We start from the raw sequence: 23006 nt of genomic DNA, 5'->3' as shown, positions 1-23006 counted from the left end.
TTTCGGTCGTGTGTACGCGGCATTAGCTTTGGAGTATCCAAAGAAGAGAAGAAGATTTCTGATCCAGTAAAATGGAAGGAATTTGGTACATGCTGCATGAGCATAATCTTAATACATTTTTGGGAAGCCTCTTTCATAAAACATCTGATCTCATGGAGCTTTTAAGGACAAAGAACATAAAAAAGTTTAGTTTTCACTTTGAATAAAGAAGGAATTTTGAGCATACTGCATGGACAGTATTGCAAAAAAACTCTTTAACCACTTAACAACCGCCCATTGCCGATTAACGGCTTCAGGGCGGTTGTTTAACTCTGAGAGGCCTTTAATTAACGGCCTCCCAGAATTCTGCTCTCGCGCGCCCCCTGGGGCGCGCACCTTTGAGAGCATCCGTGACCGCCGGGTCCACAGGACCCGGCGCATCACGAATCGCGGTAAACGGCCGCTCAGCGCGGCCGTTTACCACGTGATCGCTCCGTCAAATAACGGAGTGATCACTTGTAAACAAACCGGCGTCATGTTATGACGCCGGTTCCTCCCTCCCCCTCTCTGTACCGATCGGTACAGCGGAGGGGGAAGAGGTCGGTGTCAGCAGCGATGTGGGCTGCATCTGCAGTGCCCACATCGCTGCGCACCGAAAATTAACCCCTCAATTCCCTGCCAACACTCTGCAATACCCTGCCATTACTCTGCAATACCCCCATTACTCTGCATTACTCTGCAATGCCCCCATTACTCTGCAATACCCCCATTACTCTGCATTACTCTGCAATACCCCCATTACTCTGCATTACTCTGCAATACCCCCATTACTCTGCATTACTCTGCAATGCCCCCATTACTCTGCAATACCCCCATTACTCTGCATTACTCTCATTACTCTGCAATACCCCCATTACTCTGCATTACCCTGCAACACTCCGCATTACCCTGCAGCACTCCGCATTGCCCTGCAACACTCCGCATTGCCCTGCAACACTCCGCAATGCCCTGCAACGCTCCGCAATGCCCTGCAACGCTCCGCAAAACCTTGCAACACTCCGCAATACCCTGCAACACTCCGCAACACCTTGCAACGCTCTGCAATGCCCTGCAACACCCTGCAACACTCCGCAACGCCCTGCAATACTCCGCAACGCCCTGCAACACTCTGCAACACCCGCCAATACCCTGCAACACTCTGCAATGCTCTGCAACACCCGCCAATACCCTGCAACACTCTGCAATGCTCTGCAACACCCGCCAATACTCTGCAACGCCATACTCTGAGATACCCAGCCATAGTCGGTGATACCCTGCCATAGACATCCCCCCCCCTCCCGCCGCCCTCCGGTGCTTCTACCGAATCGCTAATACGATCAAAGACAGAATCTTTTTTTTTTTTTTTTTTATTTTTTTTTCAGGCTTCCCAGCTTAGAGGTGAGATGCGGGGTCTTATTGACCCCACATCTCACTGTAAAGAGGACCTGTCATGCCATATTCCTATTACAAGGGATGTTTACATTCCTTGTAATAGGAATAAAAGTGATCAAAAAAATTATTTTTGGGGAAAAAAATGTCAAACTAAAATAAATAAAGTAAAATGAACAATAAAAAAAATGTTTTTTTTTTAAAGCGCCCCTGTCCCCATGTGTTGGCATGCAGAAGCGAACGCATACGTAAGTCCCGCCCACATATGAAAACGGTGTTCAAACCACACATGTGAGGTATCGCTGCGAACGTTAGAGCGAGAGAAATAATTCTAGCCCTAGACCTCCTCTGTAACTCAAAACATATAACCAGTAAAAAAAAAATTAAATCGTCGCCTATGGGGATTTTTAAGTAGCGACGTTTGGCGCCATTCCACGAGCGTGTGCAATTTTGAAGAGTGACATATTAGGTATCTATTTACTCAGCGTAACTTCATCTTTCACATTATGGAAAAATTGGGCTAACTTTACTGTTTTTTTTTTTTTTTAAGCCCAAAACTGTTTTTTTTTCCAAAAAAAAGCATTCGAAAAATTACTGCGCAAATACCGTGCGAGATAAAAAGTTGCAAAGACCACCATTGTATTCTCCAGGGTGTTTGCTAAAAAAACATATATAATGTTTTGGGATTCTATGTAATTTTCCAGCAAATAAATGATCATTTTTACATGTAGGAGAGAAATGTCAGAATTGTCCTGGATGCTCCAGAACGCCTGATGGCGCTCCCTGCATGTTAGGCCTCTGTATGTGGCCACACTGTGTAAAAGTCTCACACATGTGGTATTGCCGTACTCGGGAGTAATAGCAGAATGTGTTTTGGGGTGTAATTTGTGGTATGCATATGCTGTGTGTGAGAAATAACCTGATAATATGACAATTTTGTGAAAAAAAAAAAAAAGTAAAAAAAATCTTGATTTTCCAAAGAATTGTGGGAAAAAATGACAACTTCAAAAAACTCATCATGCCTCTTACTAAATACCTTGGAATGTCTTCTTTCCAAAAAGGGGTCATTTGGGGGGTATTTGTACTTTTCTGCCATGTTAGGGTCTCAAGAATTGAAATAGGCCATCAGTACTTCAGGTGTGATCAATTTTCAGATATTGGCACCACAGCTTGTGGACTCTATAACTTTCACAAAGACCAAATAATATCCACCAATTTGTACTTATTTTTACCAAAGATATGTAGTGGTATAAATTTTGGCCAAAATTTATGAAGAAAAAATTACTAATCTGCTAAATTTTCTAACAGAAACAAAGAAAATTATTTTTTTTACAGAATTTTCGGTATTTTTTCCTTTATAGCACAAAAAATAAAAAACCCAGCGGTGATTAAATACCACCAAAAGAAAGCTCTATTTGTGTGAAAAAAAGGACAAAAATTTCATATAGGTCCAGTGTTGCATGACTGAGTAATTGTCATTCAAAATGCGAGAGCACCGAAAGCTGAAAATTGGTCTGGTTATTAAGGGTGTTTAAGTGCCCAGTGGTCAAGTGGTTAAAAACAAAACAAAACTAACAATATAAATTGGCCGCATTTTGAACAGGAGAGACACCAGGTAGCTTGACATCAAAACACAGATATTGGAGAGCATTATTTAACCCAAAACAGGTCGGCAAAATATCTAACAGATTCCATCCACAGCATGTAAGCGTTTTTACCAGTCTGCAGGTTGATGTGGAGAGACCATCTATCTTTATAAAATCACTTTCAGACTCCACTATCTCAGAGAGAATAGCCAAAAATATTCTGCATTAATGGAGCACAGGAATAGGCTGGAAAAATGGGGGACAAATATCATGGTTCAGCCTTCATCGAGCACTATACAATTTACAGATGAAGAACAACTATGAAAATATTAGGTTTGGCACCCTGACAATGCCGCAGGAGCATAATACACAGCGAAAAATCACTGAGGAGCTATGCAGGGCACACCAGTAGCTCAATTGCACAGTGAGCAAGCTTAGATCGTGGGTCCAGGGAGTTGTCTATTGTCAGGGTGTCCACATCTGCTCTTGATTCCATTTAATCATTGATCATATAGGTTATGCCAGGGGTCGTCAACCCCCCCCCCCCCCCCCGGGTGCGGCCCACTACCAGGCTGTAGCCTTTCTACAACCGGCCCGCAGGTGCGGGCGGCCGGCATGAGACACCTGGGCGGCCGGCATATGAGAGCTGGGTGGATGTAAGAAGCGACCGGGCAAGCAGAGATTACATCATCTCTCTCCACCCCCCACATCACCGCTCTTCCGCCCTCACAGCCGGTGTCCTGTCAGCCTCAGTGTCGGAGGTGCGATGGGGAGCAAAGAGATGGCATCATCTCTCACTGCCTGCCCCACATCACCGCTCTACTGCCTTCATTCGAAACCCACCACTGCACAGAGGCCTGCCTCTGTGCTAAATGGACCAGTGCTGCCACCAATGCAGTGGTGGCAGGCAGTGGTGGCAAGCAGCGTGACAAGTGACATTCTGCATCTGGTGAGAGGCAACGTGGCAGGTGGCGTAGCAAGTGACATTCCGCATCTGGTGACAGGCAGCATGGCAAGTGACAATCCACATCTGGTGGCAGGCAGCATGGTAAATGACAATCCACATCTGGTGGCAGGCAGCGTGGCAAGTAACATTCCACATCTGGTAACAGGGGACAGTGGCAAGTGACACACTCAGGGCTCCCACTGATTCTACATTATGGTGAGTTGAACTATTTCATTTATTACTACAATGTAATAATATAAATAATGTGCTTCAATCACCCTGACACCATATCAAGCATGGTGCCAGGATGACTGAAGCGCCAATACCAGCCATTGCCCATGGAAAATCGTTTACCCCATTGCTGAGGGCAATGTTATCCTCAACCATCAGGAAGTCTTCACCCCAACCCTCCTCCTCCCGCTCTTCCAGTGACAGGTGCTGCCTCACAGGTAGAGAGTCAGTATAGAGACCCCCGCCACTCTCCGGGAAAGCTATTGAGAGGTTCTTCGGTCGTACCTCTAGTCGTTTCCCTCTTATAACACCGATCCAAATGGGTGGCCAAACATTTATGGTCCCTCTCTTCGATGGCCCAAATCCTGGAGTTTGCCACCAATTCCTAGTTGCAGAGGAACCAGAGTTCCTCCATGTCGCTGATGGCAATGTTACCCTCAAAAATCCCACCCCACCTATATACAATTTTTAATGTATGGGAGAGACTAAATTGTACTCCTGAAAACTTAGCAGGTAAAAAAGGTAGTGGTGCGCTGTACTAGATATACAAAGGGTGAATGGGATCAGTGGTATCTAATGGTAGTGTTCAAGCTGATCCTAAGCCCTTGTACACACGGGTCGGACATTCCGACAACCAAATCCGTCGGATTTTGTCCGAAACTGTTGCATACACACGGTCGGACAAAGTTGTCGGAAAATCCGATCGTTCAGAGCGTGAAGACGTTATTTCGTTACGACGGGACTACGTTCAGGCCAGTAGCCAATAGCTTTGGTGTAGGAATTTGATCTGAGCATGCGTGGCACTTTGTCCGATCGGAATTCTCTACACATGATCGGACAAGGTCCGATCGGAGCATGTTGTCGGAAAATTTTACAGACAAGTTGGAAAACTTGGTCCGTCGGATACTCCGATGTAGACCACACACAGTCGGATTATCCGACAAAACGGTCCGATCGGACACATTCCGTCGGAATCTCTGACCGTGTGTATAAGGGCTAAAAGAGGGGTCAATTGCTATAAAATAAAATAAATATAGCAGACAGAGTAATATTAAGAAATAATGAAACTTATGTGTAAACAGATAAAGCCGTTCCTGGCATAGAAGGGTATCCCATAAAAGAATATGTGATGCGTATTAAAAATAATAGTAAAAAGTAAATCCAAAAATGCGGGTAAAAATGAACCCACGTGCTGGAAAATAAATATTACATCGCTGGTATCCAACGTGCAATCCCAAAGTGAAAATAGTGCATACACTCAGTCCACTAGATAAGCAGCACTGAGGATGTTTGTAATCAACTATTTATAAAAGGCAAAACAGATAAAAAAGAATTAAAAAAATGTATATAATAATACATAATTAAATAAATCCACAAAAAAAATCAATGTCCAACAGAAGCAAAGTATATGGCTCTTAAGGTGCACAGTGTGACAGTAATCTGTATCCAAAAGTGCTTGTAAACAACATTCAAAAAAGTGCTGTAGGTAGTTGGGGTATCCCGTGCAGTCCTGCTTGGTAGGTATATGGGTGTCCCCTTACCTTACTGCTGTAAGGTTACAGCGTGGGTGTGTATATCTTTATGGTCCTTGGTGGTCTTTCCCCTTTAAGGTTCCTGTTGTGGTCCCCCAGGTCCTGGTTGGCGTTTTTACCCTGCCTATTAAGGTCCCTTTAAGGATGGCCTAAGCCCTTGTACACACGGTCGGAGATTCCGACGGAATGTGTCCGATCGGACCGTTTTGTCGGATACTCCGACTGTGTGTGGTCTCCATCGGACTGTTCCGACGGACCAAGTTTTCCAACTTGTTGGTAAAATTTTCTGACAAAATGCTCCGATCGGACATACTCCGATCATGTGTAGACAATTCCGATCGGACAAAGGGCCACGCAATGCTCAGATCAAATTCCTACACCAAAGCTATTGGCTACTAGCCTGAACGTAGTCCCATCGTAAACAAAATAACGTCATCACGTTCCGAACGATCGGATTTTCCGACAACTTTGTCCGACCGTGTGTATGCAACAGTTTCGGACAAAATCCGACGGATTTGGTTGTCGGAATCTCCGACCCGTGTGTACAAGGGCTAAGAATGCTCAGGGTGGAAGGTCTCACCACAATATCACATAGAGGGGGTATAAGCAAAGAGGAGGAATACCTCATAGTGTAGTATTTAAAAGCAAAAAAGAAAAAAGAGTGGGTTGCGCTACAGAGAATTACTAAACAGAGAATACACCTACTTGAAAAAACTCACAAAAACATTGACTAAGGCCGCGTACACACGGGCGGACTGTTCGCCCAACTTTGTCCGCTGAACAGTGTTTGGGCGGACAGTCCGCTCGTGTGTGGGCTTTCAGCGGACAGTTTCAGCGGACAGTTGGACGGACAAGGTTTTTCGGAATTTCCGAAAAACTGTCCGCTGAAACCTTGTTTCAGCGAACAGCCCGCTCGTGTGTAGGCTTGTTCGTCAAACAAAGTTGCGCGCATGCTCAGAAAGGATTTTCACGCCGAAAGCTATAATGCAGTGTATAGGACGTCGTATTTTTCGTCCCGTCGTACGTGCCGTTCACGTCATCGCGCACGGTTTCAGCAAACTGTTCGTCCGTCGTGTGTGGCCATGTCCGTCCATGCTAAGTTTGAGCGGACTGTTTGCCGAAACTGTTTGACGGACAAAGTTGGGCGTACAGTCCCCGCGTGTGTACGCGGCCTTAATAGTGTGTCAATACTATGCGGGAAAATTTAGAGTGCAACAAAAAATTGCAACTAGAAATTAGGCAATCATATAAAAATAGAAAATGCTAAATCAGTGAAGGTAGCAAATACACCTTAATATGGTTTCAAAAAAACACCCTTAATAACAGTGAATATTCAAATGAAAATATGATGTGAACCTGAAAAAAGTATAACATCCAATAACCCGTTGCCTTAAAACATTAGTGAAACATGGATATATAAATAAATTATAAACATAACATAAAGTGTTGCAATGTTCAAAAGTCCATATAAAGTCTCTATTAGCAAGGTATTCCACAGTGAAATGGTGACAGCAAAAATATCCAAAACGAACGGGACTCGTGCTTAAAAACCAAAACCTTTCCTATAGATTCTTTTATCACTTGCTCTACCACAGGTGTTGTTTATTTGCTCCAATGTCCGTGCGGCCTGCAATATGTGGGCCGGACCAAAAGACCTTTTCAGGTCCGGATCAATGAGCACATTAGCAACATCAGGCAAGGGTTTACGAAACATTCCGTTTCCAAGCACTATTTATCTGTTCATAATAGGGACCCTTCAGATACTCTTTTCCTTGGCGTAGACAAATATAGGCCAAACTGGAGGGGTAGTTGCTTGGTTCGCAGTATCTCCAGGTTGGAGATGGCCTGGGTACACAAATTAAAGAGCTATACCCCTTTTGGGTTAAACATTGACGTTGATGTCAATTGTTTTATTGACAACTCTTAAATACTGTATACTTTTTTATTTCCTCTACTTATTAAAAATGATTCTGTTATATATTTTTGGAGTCATGTATGGCTCTGTGTTCCATACATTTTTAAGCCCTTGGGCGCAGTATGGTATATTTTCAAATTATCGATACAGTGCAACCTTTTTTATTTTTGTTATGGCCATTTACTCAATATAATAGTTATTTACAGTCTGAATTTTAGGTTGAGAATGTATATGTGGCTAAATTTGTTTAACCACTTCCCGACCAGCGCACGACGATGTACGTCGACAGAATGGCACGGGCAGGCATATTGGCGTACAGGTACGTCCAATATTCGTTGCCGCCGTGCCATCGGGAGCGCGCCGCCGGCGGCACGCTCCCGCGCTGGTCAGGACCCCTGTGAGTCCAGTCGCGGGACCCGCGGACTCGATCGCCGCGGGCATCCCCGCGATCGTCTCACGGAGCGGCCGAATGGAGGAAATGCTGTGTAAACAACATTTTTCCATTCTGCCTAGCAACTAGTGACGCTGATCTCTGCTCCATGTGATTGGAGCAGAGATCAGTGTACACTAAATAAAAGCCCAACCCCCCCACAGTTAGTAACACACCCCTAGGAACACTTAACCCCTACACTGCCACCCACTGGTTAACCCTTTCACTGCCAGTGTCATTTACACAGGAATCACTGCATTTATATAGCAGTGATTACTGTATAAATGACAATGGTCCCAAAAATGTGTCAAAAATGTCCGATGGGTCCCCGACAATGTCGCAGTCACAATAAAAATCGCTGATCGCCGCCATTACTAGTAAAAAAAAAAATAATAAAAAATTATTAATAAAAATGCTATAAAACTATCCCTATTTTGTAAACGCTATAACTTTTGCGCAAACCAATCAATAATCGCTTATTGCGATTTTTTTTACCAAAAATATGTAGAAGAATACGTATCGGCCTAAACTGAGGGAAAAAAATGTTTTTTTATATATTTTTGGGGGATATTTATTATTACAAAAAGTAAAAAATAATGCGTTTTTTTCAAAATTATCGCTCTATTTTTGTTTATAGCGTAAAAAATAAAAACCGCAGAGGTGATCAAATACCACCAAAAGAAAGCTCTATTTGTGGGAAAAAAAGGACGTTAATTTTGTTTGGGAGCCACGTCGCACGACCGCGCAATTGTCAGTTAAAGTGACGCAGTGCCGAATCGCAAAAAGTGGTCTGGTCTTTGACCAGCAAATTGGTCCGGTCTGAAAGTGGTTAAGGGGTCCATCTAGGTCTCCATATTTTGGGGTTACGCATGTTTCTACTGTCCACATATATATTTATGGCTCTGTCATTAGGACGTAATTATGGATGTAATATATATATATTTTTCAATCTTTTTATATTTTTGTTTTATGTTTATTATTGATATATGTTTTTTGAGATTAAAGCTGTTCTATATTAGCCGTATAGGTATGGTTTGACCCCAGGAACTGAGCGGATTACACACGGGGTTAATTCATTCAGATGGCTCATTCGATCTATTTGCTTCAAATGGTGCCCTTTTTAGTTTTTCTTATGGGGCTCTTTCTGGGGGCCCTTTAAGGTGGCCACATTGATAATCATATTATCTTTGTTTTAACCATATATTCTTTTATGGGCAAATATTATTTCTTTATTTTTATTTATATCTTTCATTGAATATACATTTTTTGTTGAGTTAATGAGATGTTTAAATTTACATCTTATTTTTTCAAATTTTTATATGTGCTAAATCTATGTATTCAATAGGGTGGCTGTTCGTGGCAGCATTAGTCAATGTTAATGTTCCCTAAAACAATATGGCGTTTTCCGTCTCGGCTTTGGGGTCAAACCGAGGCTTGGTTTATTGTTTGTACTATTTAAGCGGTGCGTCGGGACGCCGCCCGTACCCCGTGATCACGTCCTATAGTGACGAAACGCGTAGGGAGGAGGAGCGACGTCCTGACGCCACCATCTCGTGTTGTTTGGTTACGGTATAACGGGCGCGAATCGAGACCGGCCGGCTCGGTTTTGCTGAAACGATCGTTTTTATCTTCATTTCTGTAAGTGCGCATTTGTCTCTTACGTTCGATTAAAGATATACTTGGGTTTTACACTATTGTGAGTCTTATTACTTTTCATGCAAACCTGTGAACGGGAGTGAATTGAGAGGCGAACGGGTTCCGGAGTTTCTTCACATCCATTCGTGAAAACCCTGGACTGGGGGAATCAGTCATCTGCTCTGCATGGTTCTCTATAATAAGGAACCATTCATTTTTGGTAAGCGGCAGTAATTTCTTTGGTGGAGGCTGAGCACGAGTCACGTTCGTTTTGGATATTTTTGCTGTCACCATTTCACTGTGGAATACCTTGCTAATAGAGACTTTATATGGACTTTTGAACATTGCAACACTTTATGTTATGTTTATAATTTATTTATATATCCATGTTTCACTAATGTTTTAAGGCAACGGGTTATTGGATGTTATACTTTTTTCAGGTTCACATCATATTTTCATTTGAATATTCACTGTTAATAACCACTTCCCACCCGGCCAATGCATATATACGGCCGGGTGGGAGCCGTCTACTCCTGACAGGCCGTTCAGGAACGTCCTTCAGGAGTAGCGGGATCGCGCGCGCGCGCGCAGCAGCGCGATCCCGATGTGCTCGTGTCACCCGGACACGGCACATCTCAGATCGGCAGGAGGGCTCTGTGATTGGCCCTCCTGATCACATGACGGCCGTGTCCAATCACGGCCGTCATGTGATGTAAACAAACAGCCGGTTGCTAGGCAATCGGCTCTCCTCTCCTCACACGGAAGTCACCGCTGAGGAGAGGAGAGCAGAACGCTGCAGCCGGCTGATGATCAGTGAGTATGAGATGTTTTTTACAGCTTTTTACTCACTGATCATCAGTGTAGTGTAAACACACAACACACCACACAGTACAAACACAGTCCCCACATATGTCCCCAAAACACACATGTCCCCAAAACATACATGTCCCCAAATAATAAAAACACATGTCCCTAATAATAAAAACATGTCCCCCACATATGTCCCACTAAAATCACATGTCCCAATGATTATCTGCACACATATGTACGTGATCACCTGCACACATATGTACATGATCATTTGCGTACATATGTCCGTGATCACACAAACCAATTATTATACACTTAACGGAATTTTTTTTACCAAAAACATGTAGCAGAATACATTTTGGCTTAAATTTATGACAAAATTTGATTTTATTGGATTTCTTTTCAAATAGAAAAAAGAAAATATAGTTTTTTTTCCAAATTTCCGCTATTTTTGCGCTTATATCGCAAAAAAAAAAAAAACGGAGTCGTGAATAAATAACACCAAAATAAAGCTCTATTTGTGCGAACAAAATGATAACAATTTCATTTGGGTACAGTGTAGCACGACCGCGCAATTGTCACTGAAAGCGCGAGAGCGATGAAAGCTGAAAATTGGGCTGGGAAGGAAGGGGGTGAAAGTGCCCTGTATTGTAGTGGTTAAGGGTGTTTTTTTGAAACCATATTAAGGTGTATTTGCTACCTTCACTGATTTAGCATTTTCTATTTTTATATGATTGCCTAATTTCTAGTTGCAATTTTTTGTTGCACTCTAAATTTTCCCGCATAGTATTGACACACTATTAAGTCAATGTTTTTGTGAGTTTTTTCAAGTAGGTGTATTCTCTGTTTAGTAATTCTCTGTAGCGCAACCCACTCTTTTTTCTTTCATGCCAAATGTAGTATAACATTTGGGTTGCTGCTTCTTTTTAGTTTTTTATAATTTCTTTTTTGCTAAGCGCGGCTTTCCTCTTTTTTCCATTTTAGTATTTAAAAGCGTATATTTATTTCTTAAAATGAGGCAAACAGGTACTCACAAACATAGAAGGATAAGAAAGCAATGTATAAACGAGCGGCGAGCTCGATCAGCGTCACTGATGAAGTCACGTGACGCGTGACGAACACACGTCGGGACTGCTGCCCGGAAGTGAAGCTGATCGGAGTCCACTAATGCACGTGCAGCTGCTTCAGTGTGACCCCTGTGCTCTGTGCGTTATGTACTTCCGACCCTGTGCTCTGTGCGTTATGTACTCCTGTTCTCCGTGCGTTATGTACTCCCGTGCTCTGTGTGTTATGAACTCCTGACCCCTGCGCTCTGTGCATTATGAACTCCTGACCTCTGCGCTCTGTGTGTTATGAACTCCTGACCCCTGCGCTCTGTGTGTTCTGTACTCCTGACTATGCTCTGTGCATTATGCACCCCCCCCTCCCCCACTACTTCTTTACAAACTCCTGTACTCGGAGTTATGCACTCCAGCACTATGTGTTCTATGTACTCTGGACCCCGGCATTCACAACACTCTGTGCATTACAGACCCCCACACCATATTGTACATTGGACCCCAGCATTCACCACGGTACTCTGTGCATTACAGACTCCCACACCATATTGTACATTGGACCCCGGCATTCACCACAACACTCTGTGCATTACAGACTCCCATACCATATTGTACATTGGACCCCGGCATTCACCAGAGTACTCTGTGCATTACAGACCCCCACACCATATTGTACATTGGACTCCGGCATTCACCACAACACTCTGTGCATTACAGACCCCCACACCATATTGTACATTGGACCCCGGCATTCACCAGAGTACTCTGTGCATTACAGACCCCCACACCATATTGTACATTGGACCCCGGCATTCACCACAACACTCTGTGCATTACAGACCCCCACACCATATTGTACATTGGACTCCGGCATTCACCACAACACTCTGTGCATTACAGACCCCCACACCATATTGTACATTGGACCCCGGCATTCACCAGAGTACTCTGTGCATTACAGACCCCCACACCATATTGTACATTGGACCCCGGCATTCACCACAACACTCTGTGCATTACAGACCCCCACACCATATTGTACATTGGACCCCGGCATTCACCACGGTACTCTGTGCATTACAGACCCCCACACCATATTGTACATTGGACCCCGGCATTCACCACAACACTCTGTGCATTACAGACCCCCACACCATATTGTACATTGGACCCCGGCATTCACCACAACACTCTGTGCATTACAGACCCCCACACCATATTGTACATTGGACCCCGGCATTCACCAGAGTACTCTGTGCATTACAGACCCCCACACCATATTGTACATTGGACCCCGGCATTCACCACAACACTCTGTGCATTACAGACCCCCACACCATATTGTACATTGGACCCCGGCATTCACCACAACACTCTGTGCATTACAGACCCCCACACCATATTGTACATTGGACCCCGGCATTCACCAGAGTACTCTGTGCATTACAGACCCCCACACCATATTGTACATTGGACCCCGACATTCACCACAACACTCTGTGCATTACAGACCCCCACACCATATTGTACATTGGACCCCGGCATTCACCACAACACTCTGTGCATTACAGACTCCCACACCATATTATACATTGGACCCCGGCATTCACCACGCTACTCTGTGCATTACAGACCCCCACACCATATTGTACATTGGACCCCGGCATTCACCACAGTACTCTGTGCATTACAGACCCCCACACCATATTGTACATTGGACCCCGGCATTCACCAGAGTACTCTGTGCATTACAGACCCCCACACCATATTGTACATTGGACCCCGGCATTCACCACAGTACTCTGTGCATTACAGACCCCCACACCATATTGTACATTGGACCCCGGCATTCACCACAGTACTCTGTGCATTACAGACTCCCACACCATATTGTACATTGGACCCCAGCATTCACCACGGTACTCTGTGCATTACAGACCCCCACACCATATTGTACATTGGACCCCGGCATTCACCACAACACTCTGTGCATTACAGACCCCCACACCATATTGTACATTGGACCCCGGCATTCACCACAACACTCTGTGCATTACAGACCCCCACACCATATTGTACATTGGACCCCGACATTCACCACAACACTCTGTGCATTACAGACCCCCACACCATATTGTACATTGGACCCCGGCATTCACCACAACACTCTGTGCATTACAGACTCCCACACCATATTGTACATTGGACCCCGGCATTCACCAGAGTACTCTGTGCATTACAGACCCCCACACCATATTGTACATTGGACCCCGGCATTCACCACAGTACTCTGTGCATTACAGACCCCCACACCATATTGTACATTGGACCCCGGCATTCACCACAACACTCTGTGCATTACAGACCCCCACACCATATTGTACATTGGACCCCGGCATTCACCACAACACTCTGTGCATTACAGACCCCCACACCATATTGTACATTGGACCCCGGCATTCACCACAGTACTCTGTGCATTACAGACTCCCACACCATATTGTACATTGGACCCCGGCATTCACCACGCTACTCTGTGCATTACAGACCCCCACACCATATTGTACATTGGACCCCGGCATTCACCACAACACTCTGTGCATTACAGACCCCCACACCATATTGTACATTGGACCCCGGCATTCACCACAACACTCTGTGCATTACAGACCCCCACACCATATTATACATTGGACCCCGGCATTCACCACAACACTCTGTGCATTACAGACCCCCACACCATATTATACATTGGACCCCGGCATTCACCACGGTACTCTGTGCATTACAGACCCCCACACCATATTGTACATTGGACCCCGACATTCACCACGGTACTCTGTGCATTACAGACCCCCACACCATATTGTACATTGGACCCCGACATTCACCACGGTACTCTGTGCATTACAGACCCCCACACCATATTGTACATTGGACCCCGGCATTCACCAGAGTACTCTGTGCATTACAGACCCCCACACCATATTGTACATTGGACCCCGACATTCACCACGGTACTCTGTGCATTACAGACCCCCACACCATATTGTACATTGGACCCCGACATTCACCATGGTACTCTGTGCATTACAGACCCCCACACCATATTGTACATTGGACCCCGGCATTCACCACAACACTCTGTGCATTACAGACCCCCACACCATATTGTACATTGGACCCCGACATTCACCACGGTACTCTGTGCATTACAGACCCCCACACCATATTGTACATTGGACCCCGACATTCACCACGGTACTCTGTGCATTACAGACCCCCACACCATATTGTACATTGGACCCCGACATTCACCACGGTACTCTGTGCATTACAGACCCCCACACCATATTGTACATTGGACCCCGGCATTCACCACAGTACTCTGTGCATTACAGACCCCCACACCATATTGTACATTGGACCCCGGCATTCACCACAACACTCTGTGCATTACAGACCCCCACACCATATTGTACATTGGACCCCGGCATTCACCACAACACTCTGTGCATTACAGACCCCCACACCATATTGTACATTGGACCCCGACATTCACCACAACACTCTGTGCATTACAGACCCCCACACCATATTGTACATTGGACCCCGGCATTCACCACAACACTCTGTGCATTACAGACCCCCACACCATATTGTACATTGGACCCCGGCATTCACCACAACACTCTGTGCATTACAGACCCCCACACCATATTGTACATTGGACCCCGGCATTCACCACAGTACTCTGTGCATTACAGACCCCCACACCATATTGTACATTGGACCCCGGCATTCACCACAACACTCTGTGCATTACAGACCCCCACACCATATTGTACATTGGACCCCGGCATTCACCACAACACTCTGTGCATTACAGACCCCCACACCATATTGTACATTGGACCCCGACATTCACCACAACACTCTGTGCATTACAGACCCCCACACCATATTGTACATTGGACCCCGGCATTCACCACGGTACTCTGTGCATTACAGACCCCCACACCATATTGTACATTGGACCCCGACATTCACCACGGTACTCTGTGCATTACAGACCCCCACACCATATTGTACATTGGACCCCGACATTCACCACAACACTCTGTGCATTACAGACCCCCACACCATATTGTACATTGGACCCCGACATTCACCATGGTACTCTGTGCATTACAGACCCCCACACCATATTGTACATTGGACCCCGGCATTCACCACAACACTCTGTGCATTACAGACCCCCACACCATATTGTACATTGGACCCCGGCATTCACCACAGTACTCTGTGCATTACAGACCCCCACACCATATTATACATTGGACCCCGGCATTCACCACGCTACTCTGTGCATTACAGACCCCCACACCATATTGTACATTGGACCCCGACATTCACCACAACACTCTGTGCATTACAGACCCCCACACCATATTGTACATTGGACCCCGACATTCACCACAACACTCTGTGCATTACAGACCCCACACCATATTGTACATTACATGCTTCTAACCAAAATGTTGTCTCAGCAGTTGCTGGTTGCCAAGCAGTCTTCTGTAAGGTAGGCTCAGTGTAAGCTCTTTGCGAATATCAGTACACAGGAAAACATATGTAATGGAAATGTTTTTTAATCATTGTGCTGAGGTTTACACATGTCTGAGATTCTCGCTGTGGCACCTGTGATTCATATAGAAGAGACTTCCTACGTTCGGGACACGAGGGTCGCGTGGGTTCTCCGATCTTTGCCAAGATTAAGACGTCTTCGCAGAACATTTCACTCACGTCAGGAATGCGGCTTCTTCCCCGTGTGAGATTTTTGATGTCTGACGAGTTCTGATTTCTGTGAATAAGATTTCCCGCACTGAAGGCAGGAAAACGGCTTCTCCCCCGTGTGGTATAACTGGTGAACATTGAAATGGGACTTCTGCGAAAAACGCTTTCCGCACTCGGGGCAGGAATACGGCTTCTCCCCCGTGTGCGACCTCTGGTGCCTGACGAGGTGGGTCTTCTGTGAAAAACATTTGCCGCAGTCGGAGCAGCAATACGGCTTCTTTCCCGTGTGCAATCTCTGATGTATGTAAAGACTGGACCTGCGTGAAAAACATTTCCCGCACACGGGGCAGGAATACGGCTTCTCCTCCGAGTGGGATCTTTGATGCTTATCAAGTTCTGATTTCTGTGTATAACTTTTCCCGCACTTCGGGCAGAAAAACTTCTCAGCCGTGTGCAATTTCTGATGTATGGAGAAATAGGACTTGTGCGAAAAACTTTTCCCGCACTCAGGGCAGGTATACGGCTTGAAACGCGCGTGGGATCTTTGATGGGTTTCAAGTTCTGATTTCTGGGCACAGCGTTTCCCACACTCAGGGCAGACGTACGGCTTTTCCCCCGTGTGCAATCTCTGATGTCTGGAGAGGTGGGCCTTCTGCGAAAAACACTTCCCGCATTCAGAGCAGGAAAATGGCTTCTCCCCCGTGTGAGATCTGTAATGTTTTAGAAATGTTGATTTATGAAGAAACCATTTCCCGCACTCAGAACAGGAATACTGCGTCTCACCTGTTTGAGATTTCTGATGTTTAGAAAGACCCAATTCAGAGCTAAAGTCTTCCCAACATTCCATCTGAACCCCGGCCCCATCCCCCACAGTACGAGGTTGCTCGGAGTCGGAGGGATTCCATGGTCTATCCACACTGTGAAGTCCACCATCCATAGTGGAGATCATTGTCTTTTCTCCTCCACAATCTCCTGTGATGTCCTCATCTTCCATTCTACAACCTGGAGATAAAGTGAGACGATCCTTTGAGGGTTTCTCCATGGCGTGTCCTGGAAAAATATAAAAACATCATCAATAGATATGAGAGGGTTAGTTCACTTCCATCAAGATCCCATCTGGATCAGGTAGATATGAGTGAGGAGATGTTCTCTGTGGAGGTCCCAACCAGCCGGGACTTTTCCCCCCTCTTCAGTCCTTTGGTCCTCCTCCCAGATCACTTCTACATTTACACAGCCTTGTCAGAAGAGCAGGAACCAATGGGGGACTGGGAGGTCCATGCTCTTTACACAACCACAAGCCTAGGCACTGGGTCATGTGATCTCTGATAGACAAGAGGGTCAAAGTAGGTGGAAGGGAGTTCCACATCCTTACCGCACTAACTCTAAAGAGCCCCTTACGTCCTCCCAGAACCCTGTCTCCCACACACCCCCCTGGGGTGCGCATCCGCTGTGTCCTTCCAACACATCTGATCACAGAGCGCAGTAAAGGACCAATCACAGTGGCCTTTTACCATGTGATCAGTTGTGTGTAATCATCAATCGATCACGAAAACAAACTTGCCGGTTATTGGCAGTCCTTTCATCCCACGCTGTGTCTGTGTGAGGAAAGGACAGACAATACTTGGCAAGGCTGTCAGTACTTTGTTTACACTGATCATCAGTGCCCTGATTAGCAGTGCAGCCCCATCAGTGAAGCTTATTAGTGCCCATCAGTGCAGCTTATTAGTGCCCATCAGTGCAGCCAGTGCCCATCAGTGTAGCCCATCAGTGCCCACCAGCGCAGCTTATCAGTGCCCATCAGTGCCGCCTATGAGTGCAGCCCCCTCAGAGCCTCCTCATCAGTGCCCATCATGGACTATTAGTGCAGCTTATCCATGCACATCAGTGCCGCCTCATCAGTCCCGCCTATCAGTGCCCCTAAGTACAGCCTCATCAGTGCCTCCTCATCAGTGACCATCATGGACTAACAGTGCAGCTTATGAGTGCCCCATCAGTGCAGCCTCATCAGAGCCCATCAGTGCTGCCTCATCAGTGCCCCTCAGTGCTGCCTCATCAGTGCTCATCCTGGACTATCAGTGCAGCTTATCAGTGCACATCATTGCTGCCTCATCAGTCCCGATCAGTGCCCTTAAGTACAGCCTCATTAGTGCCTCCTCATCAGTGCCCATCATGGACAATTAGTGCAGCTTATCCGTGCACATCAGTGCCGCCTCATCAGTCCCGATCAGTGCCACCTGTCAGTGCCCCTAAGTACAGCCTCATCAGTGCCTCCTCATCAGTGACCATCATGGACTAACTGTGCAGCTTATCAGTGCCAATCGGTGCAGCCTCATCAGAGCCCGTTAGTGCTGCTTCATCTGTGCCCATCAGTGCTCATCGGTGACCATCATGGACTATCAGTGCAGCTTATCAGTGCACATCATTGTTGCCTCATCAGTCCCGATCAGTGCCCCTAAGTACAGCCTCATCAGTGCCTCCTCATCAGTGCCCATCATGGACTATTAGTGCAGCTTATCCGTGCACATCAGTGCCACCTCATCGGTCCCGATCAGTGCCGCCTATCAGTGCCCCTAAGTACAGCCTCATCAGTGACCATCATGGACTAACAGTGCAGCTTATCAGTGCTCATTGGTGACCATCATGGACTATCAGTGCAGCTTATCAGTGCACATCAGTGCTGCCTCATCAGTCCCGATCAGTGCCCCCAAGTACAGCCTCATCAGTGCCCATCATGGACTATCAGTGCAACTTATCAGTGCACATCAGTGCTGCCTCATCAGTCCCGATCAACACCGCCTATCAGTGCCCCCTTATCAGTGACCATCATGGACTATCAGTGCAGCTTATGGGTGCCCATCGGTTCAGCCTTATCAATGCCCATCAGTGCCGCCTATCAGTGCCAATCATAGACTATCAGTGCCCATCAGTGCAGCCTCATCAGTGAAGAAACAGATTTGCTTATTCACAAAATTTTATAGCAGAAACTTTTTTTTTCCCCAAAAAATTGTTGGTCTTTTTTTGGTTGTTTAGCAAAAAAATAAAAACCCCAGTGGTACTTAAATACCACCAAAAGAAAGCTGTTGAATGGGTACAGTGTTGCACGACCGCGCAATTGTCATTCAAAGTGTGACAGCGCTGGAAGCAGAAAGTTGCCCTGGGCAAGAAGCGGGTGGGAAGGGCCCGGTATTGAAGTGGTTAAGATTGAACCCTTTCTTATCCAACTTCATAGTGTGACCGCGTGTCTTCTTAAAGACCTCAGGATAAGTCGTTTCCTCCCAAACCTAAAGTTCCAATTCAAAGATTGCAAAATTGCGATAGTATCCCCTTCTCAATCATCTCCTCTCCGGGGGGAGATTACGTTTGTAGTCATTCAGCATAACCGAGAGGTCCCCCGGCCCCTTTATTAGCTTTGTTGCCCTTCTCTGGATTCTCTCCATTTCAAGGACGTTCCTCCTGAGGACTGGTGGCCAGAGCTGGTCAGAATACTCCAGATTGCGGCAGAACCAGAGCTTTGTATTGTGGTAGAATTATAGTTCGATCTCTGGAGTAAATTCCCTTTTTTAATGAATGCCAATGGTCTGCTGGCCTTGCTTGCTGCAGCTTGGCTTTGCACGTTTTATTGCCGAGTCTGATCCGGATAGACTCACCAGATCATTTTTCATCCTCGATTCCCCCAAAGGTTCTCCCCCTAGCCTAACTTGCATTCATATTTTAACTCCATAAAGTACATTACTTTACATTTTTCAATATTAAACCTCATCTCCCATATAGCTGCCCACCCTTCTATGTTATTGAGGTCTTCTTATAGAGTTACCTAATCCTGTTGTGGAGTTATTGCCCTGCTTAGCTTTGTATCATCAGCAAACACCAAGATTGAAGCATTTATTCCACTCTCTATATCATTTATATACAAATTAAAGAGAATTAGTCCCAGGACGGAGCCCTGCTCACTCTACACCAGCCTTTTTCAACCTTTTCAACACAGAGGAACCATTGAAATAGTTCCTCATCACTGAGAGGTCATTCCTCATCACTGAGAGGTCCTCCGGCCCCTTTATTAGCTTTGTTGCCCTTCTCTGGATTCTCTCCATTTCAAGGACGTTCCTCCTGAGGACTGGTGACCAGAGCTGGTCAGAATACTCCAGATTGCGGCAGAACCAAAGCGTTGTATTGTGGTAGAATTATAGTTTGATCTCCTGAGTAAATTTGCCTTTTTTAATGAATGCCAATGGTCTGCTGGCCTTGCTTGCTGCAGCTTGGCTTTGCCGAGTCTGATCCGGATAGACTCACCAGATCATTTTTCATCCTCGATTCCCTCAAAGGTTCTCCCCCTAGCCTAACTTGCATTCATATTTTAACTCCATAAAGTACATTACTTTACATTTTTCAATATTAAACCTCATCTCCCATATAGCTGCCCACCCTTCTATGTTATTGAGGTCTTCTTGTAGAGTTACCTAATCCTGTTGTGGAGTTATTGCCCTGCTTAGCTTTGTATCATCAGCAAACACCAAGATTGAAGCATTTATTCCACTCTCTATATCATTTATATACAAATTAAAGAGAATTAGTCCCAGGACGGAGCCCTGCTCACTCTACACCAGCCTTTTTCAACCTTTTCAACACAGAGGAACCATTGAAATAGTTCCTCATCACTGAGAGGTCATTCCTCATCACTGAGAGGTCCTCCGGCCCCTTTATTAGCTTTGTTGCCCTTCTCTGGATTCTCTCCATTTCAAGGACGTTCCTCCTGAGGACTGGTGGCCAGAGCTGGTCAGAATACTCCAGATTGCGGCAGAACCAGAGCTTTGTATTGTGGTAGAATTATAGTTCGATCTCTGGAGTAAATTCCCTTTTTTAATGAATGCCAATGGTCTGCTGGCCTTGCTTGCTGCAGCTTGGCTTTGCACGTTTTATTGCCGAGTCTGATCCGGATAGACTCACCAGATCATTTTTCATCCTCGATTCCCCCAAAGGTTCTCCCCCTAGCCTAACTTGCATTCATATTTTAACTCCATAAAGTACATTACTTTACATTTTTCAATATTAAACCTCATCTCCCATATAGCTGCCCACCCTTCTATGTTATTGAGGTCTTCTTATAGAGTTACCTAATCCTGTTGTGGAGTTATTGCCCTGCTTAGCTTTGTATCATCAGCAAACACCAAGATTGAAGCATTTATTCCACTCTCTATATCATTTATATACAAATTAAAGAGAATTAGTCCCAGGACGGAGCCCTGCTCACTCTACACCAGCCTTTTTCAACCTTTTCAACACAGAGGAACCATTGAAATAGTTCCTCATCACTGAGAGGTCATTCCTCATCACTGAGAGGTCCTCCGGCCCCTTTATTAGCTGTGTTGCCCTTCTCTGGATTCTCTCCATTTCAAGGACGTTCCTCCTGAGGACTGGTGGCCAGAGCTGGTCAGAATACTCCAGATTGCGGCAGAACCAGAGCTTTGTATTGTGGTAGAATTATAGTTCGATCTCTGGAGTAAATTCCCTTTTTTAATGAATGCCAATGGTCTGCTGGCCTTGCTTGCTGCAGCTTGGCTTTGCACGTTTTATTGCCGAGTCTGATCCGGATAGACTCACCAGATCATTTTTCATCCTCGATTCCCCCAAAGGTTCTCCCCCTAGCCTAACTTGCATTCATATTTTAACTCCATAAAGTACATTACTTTACATTTTTCAATATTAAACCTCATCTCCCATATAGCTGCCCACCCTTCTATGTTATTGAGGTCTTCTTATAGAGTTACCTAATCCTGTTGTGGAGTTATTGCCCTGCTTAGCTTTGTATCATCAGCAAACACCAAGATTGAAGCATTTATTCCACTCTCTATATCATTTATATACAAATTAAAGAGAATTAGTCCCAGGACGGAGCCCTGCTCACTCTACACCAGCCTTTTTCAACCTTTTCAACACAGAGGAACCATTGAAATAGTTCCTCATCACTGAGAGGTCATTCCTCATCACTGAGAGGTCCTCCGGCCCCTTTATTAGCTTTGTTGCCCTTCTCTGGATTCTCTCCATTTCAAGGACGTTCCTCCTGAGGACTGGTGACCAGAGCTGGTCAGAATACTCCAGATTGCGGCAGAACCAAAGCGTTGTATTGTGGTAGAATTATAGTTTGATCTCCTGAGTAAATTTGCCTTTTTTAATGAATGCCAATGGTCTGCTGGCCTTGCTTGCTGCAGCTTGGCTTTGCCGAGTCTGATCCGGATAGACTCACCAGATCATTTTTCATCCTCGATTCCCTCAAAGGTTCTCCCCCTATGTCACGTACCTGGTGATGGAGCCCGGAATGCAGGGAGCGGCCCCTCGTATCCCCTGGCTATTGAACCCCTGGAGATGGGAACAGGTACTTCAACAGTTCAGGGGGCACAAGTGCCTGGCAGGTGGTAAAGGTCCAGATGGTCAGCTGGCACAGACAACAGGCTGGAACAGAGAACGACACTTGACAGTAGCAGGTAAGCACTTGTGCGGAGACTGGCTGGTGAATAGACGTCCCGTAGAACAGGAACTCCGGTAGGTAGCAGGAACTGCGGTAGTCAGATACAGGCCGGGTCAGCAGGATACGATCAGCGTGGTACAGAGGGATAAGGCAAAAGCGTAGTCGAACAAGCAGGAGTCGTGGGCAGGCAGCAGTCAAT

The 23006-nt window shown here is 45.7% G+C and overlaps 1 protein-coding gene across 2 annotated transcripts in view; it reads right to left on the bottom strand.

Moving 5' to 3' along the window:
- Positions 1–23006, bottom strand: part of LOC143955711 (uncharacterized) — a 338238-nt gene that overhangs the window by 15676 nt on the left and 299556 nt on the right. Inside the window, exon 2 of one of the 2 annotated variants that reach the window (XM_077465828.1) lies at positions 16374–17380. In XM_077465828.1, coding sequence (XP_077321954.1) covers positions 16374–17380 — 1007 coding nt within the window. Of the gene's footprint in view, positions 1–16183; positions 17395–23006 lie in introns of those variants that run through there. The other variant, XM_077465827.1, reaches the window with a different exon arrangement.

Source organism: Lithobates pipiens, unplaced genomic scaffold, assembly GCF_037356315.1.
Source record: "Lithobates pipiens isolate NorthernLeopardFrog02 unplaced genomic scaffold, aLitPip1_a1.2 Scaffold_35, whole genome shotgun sequence".
Taxonomy (NCBI): Eukaryota; Metazoa; Chordata; class Amphibia; order Anura; family Ranidae; genus Lithobates; species Lithobates pipiens.
The sequence above is the reverse complement of the archived record's forward strand: the minus strand, read 5'-3'. Positions and strand labels throughout refer to the sequence as shown.